The following is a 13,841-nucleotide window of genomic DNA, read 5'->3' on the forward strand; positions in this document are numbered from 1 at the left end:
ATTAGCTTAATCAAAGGTAAGTGAGGGACAGAGGAAACATTTCAGGCAGAACAAAGAATAGGTGAAAGCCCAGTGGTGACTCAGTGAGTTCTTAAAATTGGAAGGTCAGTGTGTATGATTGAGTTAATTCAGCCATCCACTCACTCACTAGACAAATATTTACTATATGCCTGATACTGTTCTCAGCACTGGGGATGGAGAACAGAGAAGGGAAAAAGCTCTGCCCTCAGAGTGTTTCTACTCCAATAAGAAGAGATAGATAATAACAAAAACAAGACAGGTAAAACGCTTAGTATATTCAATTTTGAAAAGTGATAAGAAAACAAATAATAAAACAGGGAAAATAGGGACCAGGAAGAGGAGGACACTGTCGTTGAGACAAGGGGGCCTAAGAACATGACATTAGAGTAAAGGTCCAAAGGTGAAGAGTAAACTATACTGCTGCCTGGTGGGGAAAGCATTCCAGACACAGAGAACCTGAGGTGGGAGATTCTTGGCTATTATTGAACAGCAATGAGGCTATGGAGGGAGTCAGAAGAAATATAGATGAGATTAGAGCACTAAGAGGGTGGGGGCAGATAATGTGGGCCTTGTAGGCTACTATAAAGACATTCTAAATGGCTTTCATTCTTTTTTTAAAAAAATATATATTTTATTGATTTTTTACAGAGAGGAAGGGAGAGGCATAGAGAGTTAGAAACATCGATGAGCGAGAAACATCAATCAGCTGCCTCCTGCACACCCCCTACTGAGGATGTGCCTGCAACCAAGGTACATGCCCTTGACCAGAATCGAACCTGGGACCCTTGAGTCCGCAGGCTGACGCTCTATCCACTGAGCCAAACCAGTTAGGGCTAAATGGCTTTCATTCTAAATGAAACAGGGAACATCACAAGTTTTTTAGCAGAATGCTTACATATTTGATGTTCATTTTAAATAGATCACAGGCTCCTGGTTTAGGCATAGATAGAAGGGGACCAGGTGGAAGGAAGCAGCGAGCAATTAGGAGGCTATTTCAATAATTCAGGTAAGAGTTGAAAGTAATTCAAAAAGGGTAGAGGCATAAACAGGTAATAGAAGAAAAAGATTGACAGAGGAGTAAATGAATGTTTACATATATAATTACTGAAGTAACCAAGTCATAGTCAAGTGAAATTTATCATACAGAGCAAAGCAACTGAATAAGATTCCATATCGGGCATGCAGAGACTACAAATGCATACCTATGAGGGTACTGACACATGAATTTAGTCCTGATCCCAGCTCTAAACTTACCCTTTGCTGGTTCAATAATCAGAGACACAATTCTGCATAAAAATAGAAGATGCCTCATTTCACAGATGGCGAATCAGTTCTCTAAGCTCAGGATTGAAGAATCAGGCTTTGCCTGGCCGGTGTCACTCAGTGGTTGAGTGTTGACCCAGGAACCAAGAGGTTACCCGTTCAATTCCCAATCAGGGCATATGCCCAGCAGGGGGTTTACAGGAGGCACCTGATAGATGAGGTTTCTCTCTCATCGATGTTTCTATGTTTCTCTCTCTATCCCTCTCCCTTCCTCTTTCTCTAAAAATCAACAAAAATATGTATTTTTTTTTAAAGAATCAGGCTCAGAAAACCACTGTGAATTAAAACTTTTTAAGTGTATTTAGACGTGTGGGAAGGAATTTATCGAGCACTTTCTAGATGCTAGACAATTTTTTAAAATCCTATTTCATTCTTATAATACTAAAGTATTATATTTCATTTTACACATGAAGACACTACATTCAGAGAGCTTTTGTGATTCAACTAATATCACAGCCGTATCAAGATAAATTGAGTAACAGAGGAAGGTCTGTCTGATGACAAAAATGATGTTTTTTTCCACTCTACTATATACTTAACCTACCCCTTAACAAAAGTTTAATTTTCGACATTAGTGTTTAGTACTGACTTACCTTCACTTGTAGCATGGGTTGAAATTCCCTCACAAGCTTCATTGAAGAGTCATATATGGAATTTCCAATTTTTACTGACTCCACCAGTGGTACAGGACGAAAGTCAGTGTGGTAGAGTTCAGCATTCAACCAGGAAGCCACAAGCTCCAAATTAGGAAGAGTAGCACTCATGCCTACGATCTGCACGGCATAAGACAGAGGACTGGCTAAATCTGCTTGGCTGTGAAAAACAAATGAAATTAATGTCAAAAGATACATAGTATTAATTACAAATAGTGCTGCTAACAACATTTTTGGTCATGTCCCTTGGTGCCACATGCATACATTTCTTTAGGGTATACCTAGGAGCAAAATTACTGGGTCATAGATGATCTTCAATTTTCTTAATGTCCAACTATTCTCCAAAGAGACAGTACCAACGTGTTAGCCATTTTGGAGAGTGCATGGCAATGTCGCTTTGAAGAGGTAATTTACATTCCTTTGATTGCTAATCAGATTAAGCACCATTTCATATTTATGGACCATTTTGATACCCTTATAAATGCCTGTTCAAGTACCTTACCAATTGATATTTTGGGCTCTGTTTTTTCTTATTGATCTGTAGCATTTTTTTAGTGTTCTGAATAATGGTTTTCCTTGTCATTAGTTTTTGCTTTTGTCTATTTCTTTCCTTCTACTTTCTGTGGCATTATTTTACAATTCTTTTTCTAAGTTCTTGAGATGGACAATTCATTAATTTTTCAAACAATCTTCTTCAATAATGTATACATTTTATACTAACAATTTCCCTTTAAAAACAACTCTTGCTGCATTTCACGAGTTTTGTTAGGAAATATTTTTTATTATACTTTCAGTTCAAACTATCTTCCAATTTCTATTGTGATTACTTTTTTTGACTCAAAATGGATCAAAATGTATTTCTCAATTTCCAAACACAAGGGAATTTTCTAATATGCTTTTCTTATATTTATTTCTAGCTTAATTCCACTATTGTCAGAGAATATATTTTATTTGTTTATTTATATATTTACTTTTAAGTTTTGTTACTTATCTGTAAACTGGACTGGATCCTACCATCTTGCACATTTTGTCATTCCTTGCCAAATTCTCAATTCTTCTAGTTTCCCCCATTATCTAGCTACAACTAATGTTTCTTTTTTTTCCCTTTTTATTGAATTTATTGGGGTAACATTGGTTAACAAAATTATACAAGTTTCAGGTGTGCAATTCTACAACACATCACCTGTAGACTTTATTGTGTGTTCATTACCCCAAGTTAAGAAAATATATTTTAAATAACTTAAATCCTTTCAAATATGTTGCTTTAAGGACCAGCACATGGTAAATTTTTTTGGTAAATGTTCCATGTATAACTGAAAAAAACATGTTTATGCTTTTATTGGGAAGTTGTTCTACACTCATCCATTAGGTCAAATTTGCTAATTGTATTAGTTATATCCCTACTGAGTTACAGTACTGCAGGAGATGTGTTAAAATCGCTCTACACTGAGCTCTGGCCAATGTTGCTCAGTTGGCTGGGCATCGTCCCATGCACCAGAAGGTTGCTGGTTCAATTCCCAGTCAGGGCACATGCCCGGGTTTTGGGCTCATTCCCTACTGGGGGTATGTGAGAGGTAGCTGATCAATGTTTCTGCCTCTCCCTTCCTCTCTCTCTAAGAAAATAAATAAAATAAAAACCTTAGCTCAGCCATTGTGGCTCATTGGTTGAGCATCGACCCATAAACCAAGAGGTCACAGTTCGATTCTCAGTCAGGGCACATGCACAGGTTGGGGGATCTATCCCCAGTTGGGGGCTTGCAGGAGGCAGCCAATTGATGATTCTCTCTCATCAGGGATGTTTCGCCCTCTCTTCCTCTCTCCGAAATCAATAAAAATAAAAATCTTAAATTAAAAAAAAAAATCTTTCAAAACTGAAAGAGCTCCCAGATGGAAAGAATCTATTGAGTATCCAGCACATGAATGAAAATAAATCAACACCAAGACACATCAATATGAAACACAACACTGAGGAAGAAAAGGAGTTCCTAAAAACTGTCAGAGAAAATGAAAATATTTATACAAAGAATAAAGGATAAGCATGACATTGAATTTCTCAATAGTTATGAGAAAATAATGTCTTGAAAACTCTAATTTTTTTAAACCTTGACTTTTTCTAAATTTTTAATTCTTTATTGTTGGAAGTATTACATGTCTCCTTTTAAACCTCGACTTTTATACCTAGACAATCTATGAAATAACTGTAACGCATTTTCAGACATGCAAATTTTTTACAAATTTATACTCACAATAGCTTATACTCTGAAATAAAGTGAAATCTCCTGAAAGATGTCCCCACTAAAATGAGGAAGTAAATCAAGAGAAAAAGCCAGGTAACCCCAAAAAGGGGACTCTAACTCAAGCAAAAAGCTATGGGAATGGCCCTGCTGGTATGACTCAGTTGGAGCATTGTCCAGTACACTGAAAGATCGTGGGCTTGATTCCCAGTCAGGTTAGGGCACGTACCCAGGACAAACTGGGGTGCATATGGATCAATATGGATCCATGTTTCTCTCTCTTTCTCCTTCTCTCTTCCTCTCTCTCTAGAATCAATAAAAGGACATCCTCAGGTGAAGATTTAAAAAAAAAGAGAGAGCTAGATCTTCATTTTCCGTATAAGAAGTCCACATATAATGTTAAAACTAAAAACTCAAGTAGCTGCATTTAGAGATACCACTGTAAATAAAATTTGTATAAAGCTATAAGAATTGAAACTAGTTGCCCCTGAGAAGTGGGAGAGAAAAATATGTTATTTTAAAAATTAGCCTTGACTGGCCCTGGCAGGGTAGCTCAGTTGGTTAACAGTGGTCGGCAAACTGTGGCTCACGAGCCACATGCAGCTCTTTGGCCCCTTGAGTGTGGCTCTTCCACAAAATACCACGTGCAGCCGCACATGTACAGTGAGATTGAAACTTCGTGGCCCATGCGCAGAAGTCGGTATTTTGTGGAAGAGCCACACTCAAGAGGCCAAAGAGCCACATGTGGCTCGCAAGCCACAGTTTGCCAACCACTGGAACCATTAGGACATCGTCCAATACACCAAGGTTGTGGGTTTGATCTTCCATCAGGGCACATACAAGAAGCAACCAATGAATGCATAAATAAGTGGAACAACAAAATGATGTTTCTTTTTTTTTCTCTCTCTCCCCTCTCCCTCCCTTCCTCTCTCTCTCTCAAATCAAATTTTTTAAAAAGTACAAATTAGCCTTGACTACTTAAGTAAGATATGTGTGTAACTAAAAAAAATATAAAAACTGCATTTAAAAAATTCTATCATACTGTTAGTCTTATGGAGGTGAGTGTAACTCTTATCTCCGGTTCCTTTCAGTGAGGAGGTCACCAGGTGGCCTTGCTTCCCCTCAAGCTTTGCTGCCACAAACTCCTCTGTTCCCTGTGGCCAAAACAGAGAAGTAGAGCAGCCCTTGGCAACCCAGGGAGCGGGCAGCCCTGCCCATCCCAGAGCCATGCTAGGCACAGAAAATAATAATAATAATAGTAATTCTATCACAAAAGTGGTCAGCAGTCAGAAATTAAGAATGTTTACAAAATAATCTAAAATATTTGGAACAAAAATGAACTACTATGAGTTTGTACTAAATAAATACTACTCTCCTTTAATTTATGTAACGCAAATTTATTATGAACTTTTGCAGACACTTACTCAACATTGTTTAGAATCTCAGGAATGTAATTATTTCAGATACTCACCAAGATGCTGATTTCTGAGTAATATAGCAAATCTTGGTCAGCAAAAGTTCCAGCAGATACCCTCGGTGAGAGTCTCCCAGCATATGCAATTCATCCACAACCACAATTCCTAAAGAGATTTCCAGATATTAGCTTTTACAGAATTCCACAAGTCCAAGAAGAATTTTAAAGACTCAATATCTTATATCTTATGCAGTCAGTAGCTATGATTCAATATATTACTGGTCATACAAATTTCTAATCATAAAACAAAAATCAGATTCCACATAATGGATAATTGCTTTTTTAACATGTTTTATTGTTGATAGTATTACAAATATCTCCCGTTTCCCCCCCCCCTTTAACCCCCTCTTCCCATTCCCTATCCTCCCTCCCAGGTGGATAATTCTTTTCTAAGATTTTTTGGGTGTCATAAGTGCTCCCACTACAATGTATTCTGAATCTAAAAATCAATGATTAGCTAAACTCAGGGCTAAATCAGGGAACACTGCCTCTTATTACTCAGCCACTTTTTAATTGATAAACCTTGTAGAAATTTATGTACAACGAGATATCAAAGACATCTATGATAGTTAGTCAGTGTATTGACTTTTCTATGGGAAAACAACCAGGGCAATAATAATGATGTTAGAAAGTGACTTAGAAAAACAGAATCAAATCAAGAAAGAAATGATTTTAAGGGATAGTTCTGTTCGATTGTGGTAGATGAATGAGACACCCTATTACGAAACATAAATAGGGTCATAAACCCCTTCTCTACTGCTTGGAGAATCAAACCAGTCTTTGCACTTGGAATAATGCTGAAGAATTACTGAAAATTTAGTATCAACCAATGCCTTCTTCAGGTAAACGTTCACATAACATCATAGTTTCCACATGCACTGGTGTCCCCTCCCAACAAATCCTTCCCACCAAAATCAAGATCTTTCAGACCATTTCCTGACACATGGTGCTCCTTTTCTTCATTAGTAAGTTATCTCCAAATTATACTGTATGATGAGTTATTTCGGTATTTATTCATTCATTCATCCAAAAGGTGTTATGTTACCTAGTGTGCCAGGCATTGTGCTAGGCATATTGCCAGGCACATTGGCTATAACACTTAATAAAATTCTATTGCATTCCCTCAAAATATTTAAAGTCCAATCGGGTGACAAGAAATGACACAAACTGATAAATGTGATTTCTTTTTCCAAACTTTACAGAGCAGAGCCCAAGTCTTATTAATCTCTGATTACACTCCCCACCTCTACCCTACTGCAACTTTATCATTTAAATTCACCAGAATCTCAAGAAGTAGCTGATATTCTTGTTGCTTCTGTTGCTGCTACAATAATTCTCTTCCTGTTACTACCTCAAGATAGGGGTCTTTCCTAAGTGGTATTTTAAAAAAAAAAAAAAAAGCACAAAAAACATTAAGGTAGAAAATCTTCCTAGAGTCACAAGCTCAAACACAATGTCAGTTTCTGTAGCTCTCTACCATTTCTCTGCTAAAAGGTAGCCTCTGAGTACAGGCCTAATCTAAATACCATAGCACCAGAATATAATTAATACACATACACACTAATTGCATAGATGGCAGATCCAGCCCCAGCATGCCTCCTTCTATTGCAGGTAAAGTTTAGAGAGGAAAGAAGCAATGAGAAATGACTTGAGGGCTCAAGGATATCCTCTGTGTTTTGTAAAGGGCAAAAATACAAGGAAGTGGAGTCAATAACAGCAGCAGAACACAAAACATTTTCCCCCACCCCCACCTGTAATGTTGCTAACATTACAAATGCCAATACTCACCTCCAGAAGCAGATGATAGACAGTAGAAGAAAACATGGGAAATAACAGAAATCACAACAGCTCCACTCCATTCCACCAAAAAATAACAATATAAAGTATTTGCTTATTTCCTAATTTTCTTACCTAATAAATCCATCTTATTTTCTTCTATGAGGCGATTGATCAGACCATTGGCTCTCTCAATTGTGCAAACAGCAATATCCAAGGAAGAGAAATGCCCTTTTGGAGACGTGCTGCCCATATAACCATCTACTTTTATTCCTACTTCCTGAAAAAGACTCTGAATTGAGTAAAAAGAAACAATACCGGTGAAAATATTTTATTCATGATTTGTAAATTGATTCTATTCCAGATCATAGATATAAGTATCTAACATTAAGTATTTATCAGATTACTGTTAGTTTTTCCTGGACAGGATACACTGGTTCTTTCTACAATCATATACTTTAAAAATGAAGTTTAGAATTGGTAAAACTCAATAGTCAAATAAAATTAAGTATGCCATCTTAATGACAGCATTTTATAATCAAAGCAGTTCTAAGAGCTATTTATAGAAATTAAAATTGAAGAAAAAGCACCTTACTCACTAACACTTTTGATCTAACAAACAAGAAACTAGCTCTTTCTTTAACGCTAATGTAACACTGTAAGAAACAAATTTATCCCACTAACTTTTATACAATGGAATGAAAGTTTTCAAAATTCAAATGCAGTGGGACTGTCATGTTTTGTTTTGTTTTTTAGTTTAACTTTTAACTAACATACCTTCTCAATAATAAGGATCCTTTCATCATTTAGTTACTTTGGTCTAAGTTGAGAGGATGTTACCATGTAGGACCAGCTTTGTTGGCTATATGGCCTCTGAAATAACTGTTTAAAAGATTTATAGAACCATAGAACTTTAGAGCTTTTCATTCAGTAAAATATTTCTGAGTGTTTATTGCGTTAACCCACAGTACTAGGGTTAACATCCTTATTTGACTAATGAAAAAAAACTGAAGCCCAACAAATTATGTTCCTGGCCTGAAGACATAGTTAGTGGCAAAACTGGGACTAGAACCCAGATTTTTTGGATTACCAGTAATAATCTTGTCATTCCAACAGCATAGTTTTTTCACAGTCATGGGGGGTGGGTGGAGGTGGTAGAGAGCATAGAGGGGACAAAAGGTGAGGGAAAAAAATAAAATTAAATTTAAATTCATGTAAAAAATAATATTTATTCTACTTAATAAAATACTGTATTTGTAAAAATTCCCTAAAAAATCAGTGATCCTCAAACAAATAAAAAATTTTGTTACTCATTTTTGCAGAACAAAGGAACAGATCACAAGCCTGGAACTTTACCTGGGACTTAAGCACTAATAAATCTTGTTCTTTATCCCCTGAATGTTTCCAAAGGACCCCTCAGATAGGATGAGATATGCTTCCTTACACATTCTTTCCTTTCCATGCTTCAGACTAGTCCAGTGATGGCGAACCTATGACACGCGTGTCAGAGGTGACACACGAACTCATTTTTTTGGTTGATTTTTCTTTGTTAAAGGGCACTTAAATATATAAAATAAATATCAAAAATATAAGTCTTTGTTTTACTATGGTTGCAAATATCAAAAAATTTCTACATGTGACACGGCACCAGAGTTAAGTTAGGGTTTTTCAAAATGCTGACACGCCGAGCTCAAAAGGTTCGCCATCACTGGTCTAGTCCTACTATTCAGTTAAAATGCTGACTCTTAATTTGCATGTTTATATGCTAGTAGTATTCTATTTACTTCCTGAGGAAAAGTTTATCAATTTTAACAGTGTTCAGCAATTACTCTTAATTTGATGGCCCGTTCTCCTTCATGCACGTTTCCCTTCATAAATGGGCAATACTGAGAGTTACATTGGGATGCAATAAAATAAACTTTATTTTCCACTTGCTTTTATAATTCTATTTCAAATGAATAAAACCATGGCTGCCAATAACAGGCATTATCACAATTCCAAACTTAGTACAAGAACATTACCTGGAGATAGTATTTCTTCTCTTTAGCCACAGAGACAAAAGGCAGAATAAACAAAGCTTTCTTCCGCATTTCCAAAACCCGCTTCAAAATAAGTAATTCAGCAACAAGAGTCTTCCCAGCACTTGTAGGAGCTAAAACGTGTTATTCCACAAGGTTATCACAAAAAGAAAAAATATTTTATATACTGCATTAAAAAATGTTTTAAACCATATCCACTAACTATAGAGCTTAAGACTACCTTACCATTAAGGCCCAGCAAGCCTTTGAAACCTTTATATCCTTAAATGCCCCTGACTTTAAACTAGCTCTCTGAAATCTCACACTTAAAATAGAGAATTATTAAACAACTCTTTATATCAACAATAAATAATAAATATTGAGTACCTAGTTTGTACTTAAACATCCTTTCCTTTGAGTACTGAATGGCTAAAATCCCTTGCTTGGGAAAGCAGATGAACAACTTTTATATAATGCGATAGGAACTATGCTATAATTTGAGTGAGAGGAGCTTGTAAGGAAGTTTATTAAAAGGAAACAACTTATAAGAAGGGACGAAGGGAAGAGGCAAGGAATGCCAAGCAGAGAAAAACAGTACGTGCAAACACATGGAGGAAAGCCTGGCATGTTCAGATGACAGTAATTTATTTAGTAAGCCGGAAATATAAAACAAGTAGGGGAGTGAAAACAGAGATATGAATGTGCCACACGAAAGAGTTTCATAACCCCATCATGAAAGGAATTTAGAATTTATTCTGAAAGCAATTCAGAGCAACCATGAGTTTTATGAAAAGGAGTGACAAGATCATATTTGTACTCTATGGGGATCACTTTGACTGCAGAAGCAGAGCAAGACCAGAAAGAAAAAAAATAAACTAGTTATAAGGCTATTGCATAATCTAGAAGAAAGATAATAGTGAGCATAATCTATAAAAGAGATAAAGAAAGATAGTAAACAGGTTATGGACTTGGAACAGAAAGAGGTAGTCAGAATCAGTTATTAGAGGTTATAGACACTGGACATAGTGATTAATTGACATGAATTGGTGATCAGAGTTATGAAGACACCCATATTTTGGTTTTTAGCAACTGATGTGATCAAGCCACTCAACCACTACCACAAGTTCACATTTACTGTGTACTTTCTATGTGCCAAAAAGCTGTTCTAAGTGCTCTCTCATGCTCTCTCTCTCTAGTGATTTGCAAGGTTACACAGCCAATACATGGTAGAGACAGTTTTCAAACCCAACCAGTCTGACTCCACAGCCTGAAATTATATCTACTGACAAGTTATCTACTTTTTGCAGCAATATCAAAAAACCTGATGACTCACAATTTCAGAGAACTAAGGAAGTACATTTTACCAATGAATTAGTTCCTAAAGTCAGTATAGCAAGTTCCTCACCCTACACATAGTGCAGTTGACCTGTCCACCTCGCCTGTTAAAAGTATGCATGTCAGAGTTGCCCCGACAGCCCATATAAATTTTCTATAAAGTATATTACATATGGTTTTATGTATTCAATCCTGTACAAACATGTCAATTTATACGCATATAATTTATAATGTTCATAAACTGAAAAACAATTGAGATTAGAGGAAGAGCACATTGCACATTTACTCTGGGACATAAGTTTGTTGAGAGGAATGGCAAGCAGAATAGCTCTCTTTAAGTTGTCTTTTTTTCCTTCCCCAACCCAGCCATATAATGGATTTTGCATAACTTAAATATGCATATGAGACTCCACTTTTCATATATATTTTAAGATTTTTTTCTAGTTACAAAGCACTGTCTCAACCGCCTTTTTTTAAAAAAAAAACATAACTACCTCAATATTCACTTTCATAATGCCTTTAAAATAAAAGAAATTAATTTGCACAAATTTAAATACCTGAATAGACTAAATTCTTTCCTTCCAGAACCTCTCCAAGCAAAAGACACTCTGCCTGCCATTTAAACATCTTTTTTACACCGAAATTGTGGTATTTCTCCAGAACCGCTGTAGGAAGTCCCCAATTTGCCAGCAGCAGCTTGTCTAGTTGATCATCAGGAACTGTTTGCTTGCATTCCCCTTTCAGGAAAAAAAGAAAAAAGTTAACTAATAGTTGAATTTAACTTAACATATGACATCCGTGGTGAGCCCTCCGCTGTACTTTGGAACTCCTGCGTCGGGAGGAAGCCATATAAAGCACACCTGCCATAAAGCACGTCCAGTGAGGAATCTGTAAGGAGTACTGGGCGCTTTTAGGAGAGAGCCTTCTACAGGGGACGAGATTTGGCCAACCAGGAAGCTGTTTCTGCAAAGCTCGAAAGACCCAGAAAACACTTGAATGTTACTGCCACGCGGTCGCCGAAGATAAGCTGAAAAGCACGCCCTTGTCTGGACGGAAAGTGACCTGCCACGCCGGCCCCGAGTCACAAACTGAGACGATGACTTAGAAACCTAGTAGATCGTGCTAACAAGCAAGCTCCTCGCGGGCCGGACACCTCCTTACACAGAGCGCAGCTGACCTGTCCACCTCGCCCCTGTCCCAGAGGCCTGGGAGTACCTGCTGCTGCGGCCACACGGCGGCCACTGTCCTTCCAGCTGCGCCCCAGGCCGGCGGGCGGGCTCAGCACCGGCTCCGAGGGCAGCAGGCGGCTGTCACTGCGGTCAGCGCTGCTTCCCAAGAGGGAGTCCGAGTCTGATGTTGAACGCCGCCGCTTCCCACCCCGGCGCGGGAGACTCATCGCGAACCCCTCCCGGCTGTTCAGCGACAGCCACAGTTCCAGCGTCCTCCCCTTCGGGAGAAACCCGGCCGGGTGACAGGTGTGCCTGTCATCTTCCCGCCGCGTCTTCAAACGCAGCCTCCCAGCCCGCCCCGGAACCATCGAGTTCCCAGTAATGAGAGTAACCTGCGGACCATAGAGTCGCGGGGAGGGAGCGGCTCTGGCTGGCGCCTCAGACCTCCCGCCTCCATGGTTGGCTAGTGTGGGTTCAAAGAAGCGGGGAAAAGACTTGGTGTCTGTAATCTGCATTTATAATCAGACTAGCTAAACATTATGCATTCGACCATTTGAATAGCAAGGTTTACTAACTTCGTAAAATGAGCTGCCCATAATAGGTAGATCAAGGGAAGTAAGTCCTCTTAACACATTGGTATATTTTTTTTTTAAATCATGATACATTATGTGTGCAAAGCATACAAATAAAACCTAAGATCTCTAAAATGGAGTGGAATCTGCTCCTCCTAGCGTGTGATGGTAGGGCAGAGGCTATTTCTTTACACGATGCCACTGTAGCCATCGCACACTGTGGGTACAACTGTGATGGGGAGTTGTACCCCTTATCAGGGATCGCCTAAGACCATCCTGCATATCAGATAATGAAGTAGCAACAAAAATAATTTTATATTTGGGTCACAATATGAGGAACTGTATTTAAAGGGCCAGAAGGTTGAGAACCACTTTGAGGGCTGTTTGAGCGCTGCAAGGAAAGGACCTGCGTGTGCCTGAATGATCATTGTGATCCAAGAGTTTGTTCATGGATTCTACCTTGCCACATATCAAATGAGCTCTGCATGTAAACTGCTGCCGGCTCATTACCTAGTTTCGAAATCTGATTCACCAAGCAAACCTAGTAAACGAAATATAGCACCTCTCAAAAGGACCAGTCCAACAAAAAAGACTCTAATACAAGTCTGGGAAATACCACTTGAGTGTCAATTCTCCTGTGAAAACGTACCCTATTAAAATACATTGTTTTGCCCCAGCCGGGTACTCAGTTAATTTCAGCATTGTCCCCATATGCCAAGGTTGCGATTCCATCTCTGGTCAGAGCACATACAAGAAGCAACTACTAAATGCATAAATAATTGGAATAACAAATCTCTCTCTCTCTCCTCTCTCTCTCTCTCTCTCTCTCTCTCTCTCTCTCTCTCTCTCTCTCTCTCTCTCTCCTCTCTCTCACTCTCTCTCTCTCTCCTCTCCCTCTCTCAAATCAATAAATAAAATTTAAAAATATTTTTTATAATTTTTAATGACAATATTCTAAAATTCCACAAGATGGGGATGTTACTCCATAAAGTAAAGATTTTCCCTAGTTACCTTTTATGCATTCATTCACTTAACTATTTATTGACCATCTACTGTGTGCTGGGCACTGGGTATATGGCCGGGAAATGGTATGATATGGCTCCTGCTCTCAAAGAAAAAGAGCCTAGAGAAGGAGACAGGCATTAAACTAATTAATTATTTCCTTTATTTTTTAATAATTTAAAAAATCTTTTTTTGAGAGAGAATCAGTTTGTTATTCCACTTATTTATGCATTCAGTGGTTGTTTTCTTTATTTTGTTCATCCT

The 13,841-nt window shown here is 38.0% G+C and overlaps 1 protein-coding gene across 7 annotated transcripts in view; it reads right to left on the reverse strand.

The window, feature by feature from the left end:
* Nucleotides 1–12,298, reverse strand: part of POLQ (DNA polymerase theta) — a 102,686-nt gene extending 90,388 nt beyond the window's left edge. For 2 of the 7 annotated variants that reach the window (XM_036350930.1, XM_036350929.1), the window contains exons 1-6: nt 12,050–12,288; nt 11,392–11,571; nt 9,503–9,633; nt 7,617–7,773; nt 5,703–5,811; nt 1,938–2,157 (exon numbers count right to left, since the gene is read on the reverse strand). In XM_036350930.1, coding sequence (XP_036206823.1) covers nt 1,938–2,157; nt 5,703–5,811; nt 7,617–7,773; nt 9,503–9,633; nt 11,392–11,571; nt 12,050–12,230 — 978 coding nt within the window. In that variant the 5' untranslated portion in view covers nt 12,231–12,288. Of the gene's footprint in view, nt 1–1,937; nt 2,158–5,702; nt 5,812–7,616; nt 7,774–8,258; nt 8,364–9,502; nt 9,634–11,391; nt 11,572–11,694; nt 11,805–12,049 lie in introns of those variants that run through there. The other 5 variants (XR_004974189.1, XM_036350931.1, XM_036350932.1 and 2 more) reach the window with 5 other exon arrangements.
* Between the last annotated feature and the right edge of the window lie 1,543 nt (nt 12,299–13,841).

Source organism: Myotis myotis, unplaced genomic scaffold, assembly GCF_014108235.1.
Source record: "Myotis myotis isolate mMyoMyo1 unplaced genomic scaffold, mMyoMyo1.p scaffold_m19_p_2, whole genome shotgun sequence".
Classification (NCBI taxonomy): Eukaryota; Metazoa; Chordata; class Mammalia; order Chiroptera; family Vespertilionidae; genus Myotis; species Myotis myotis.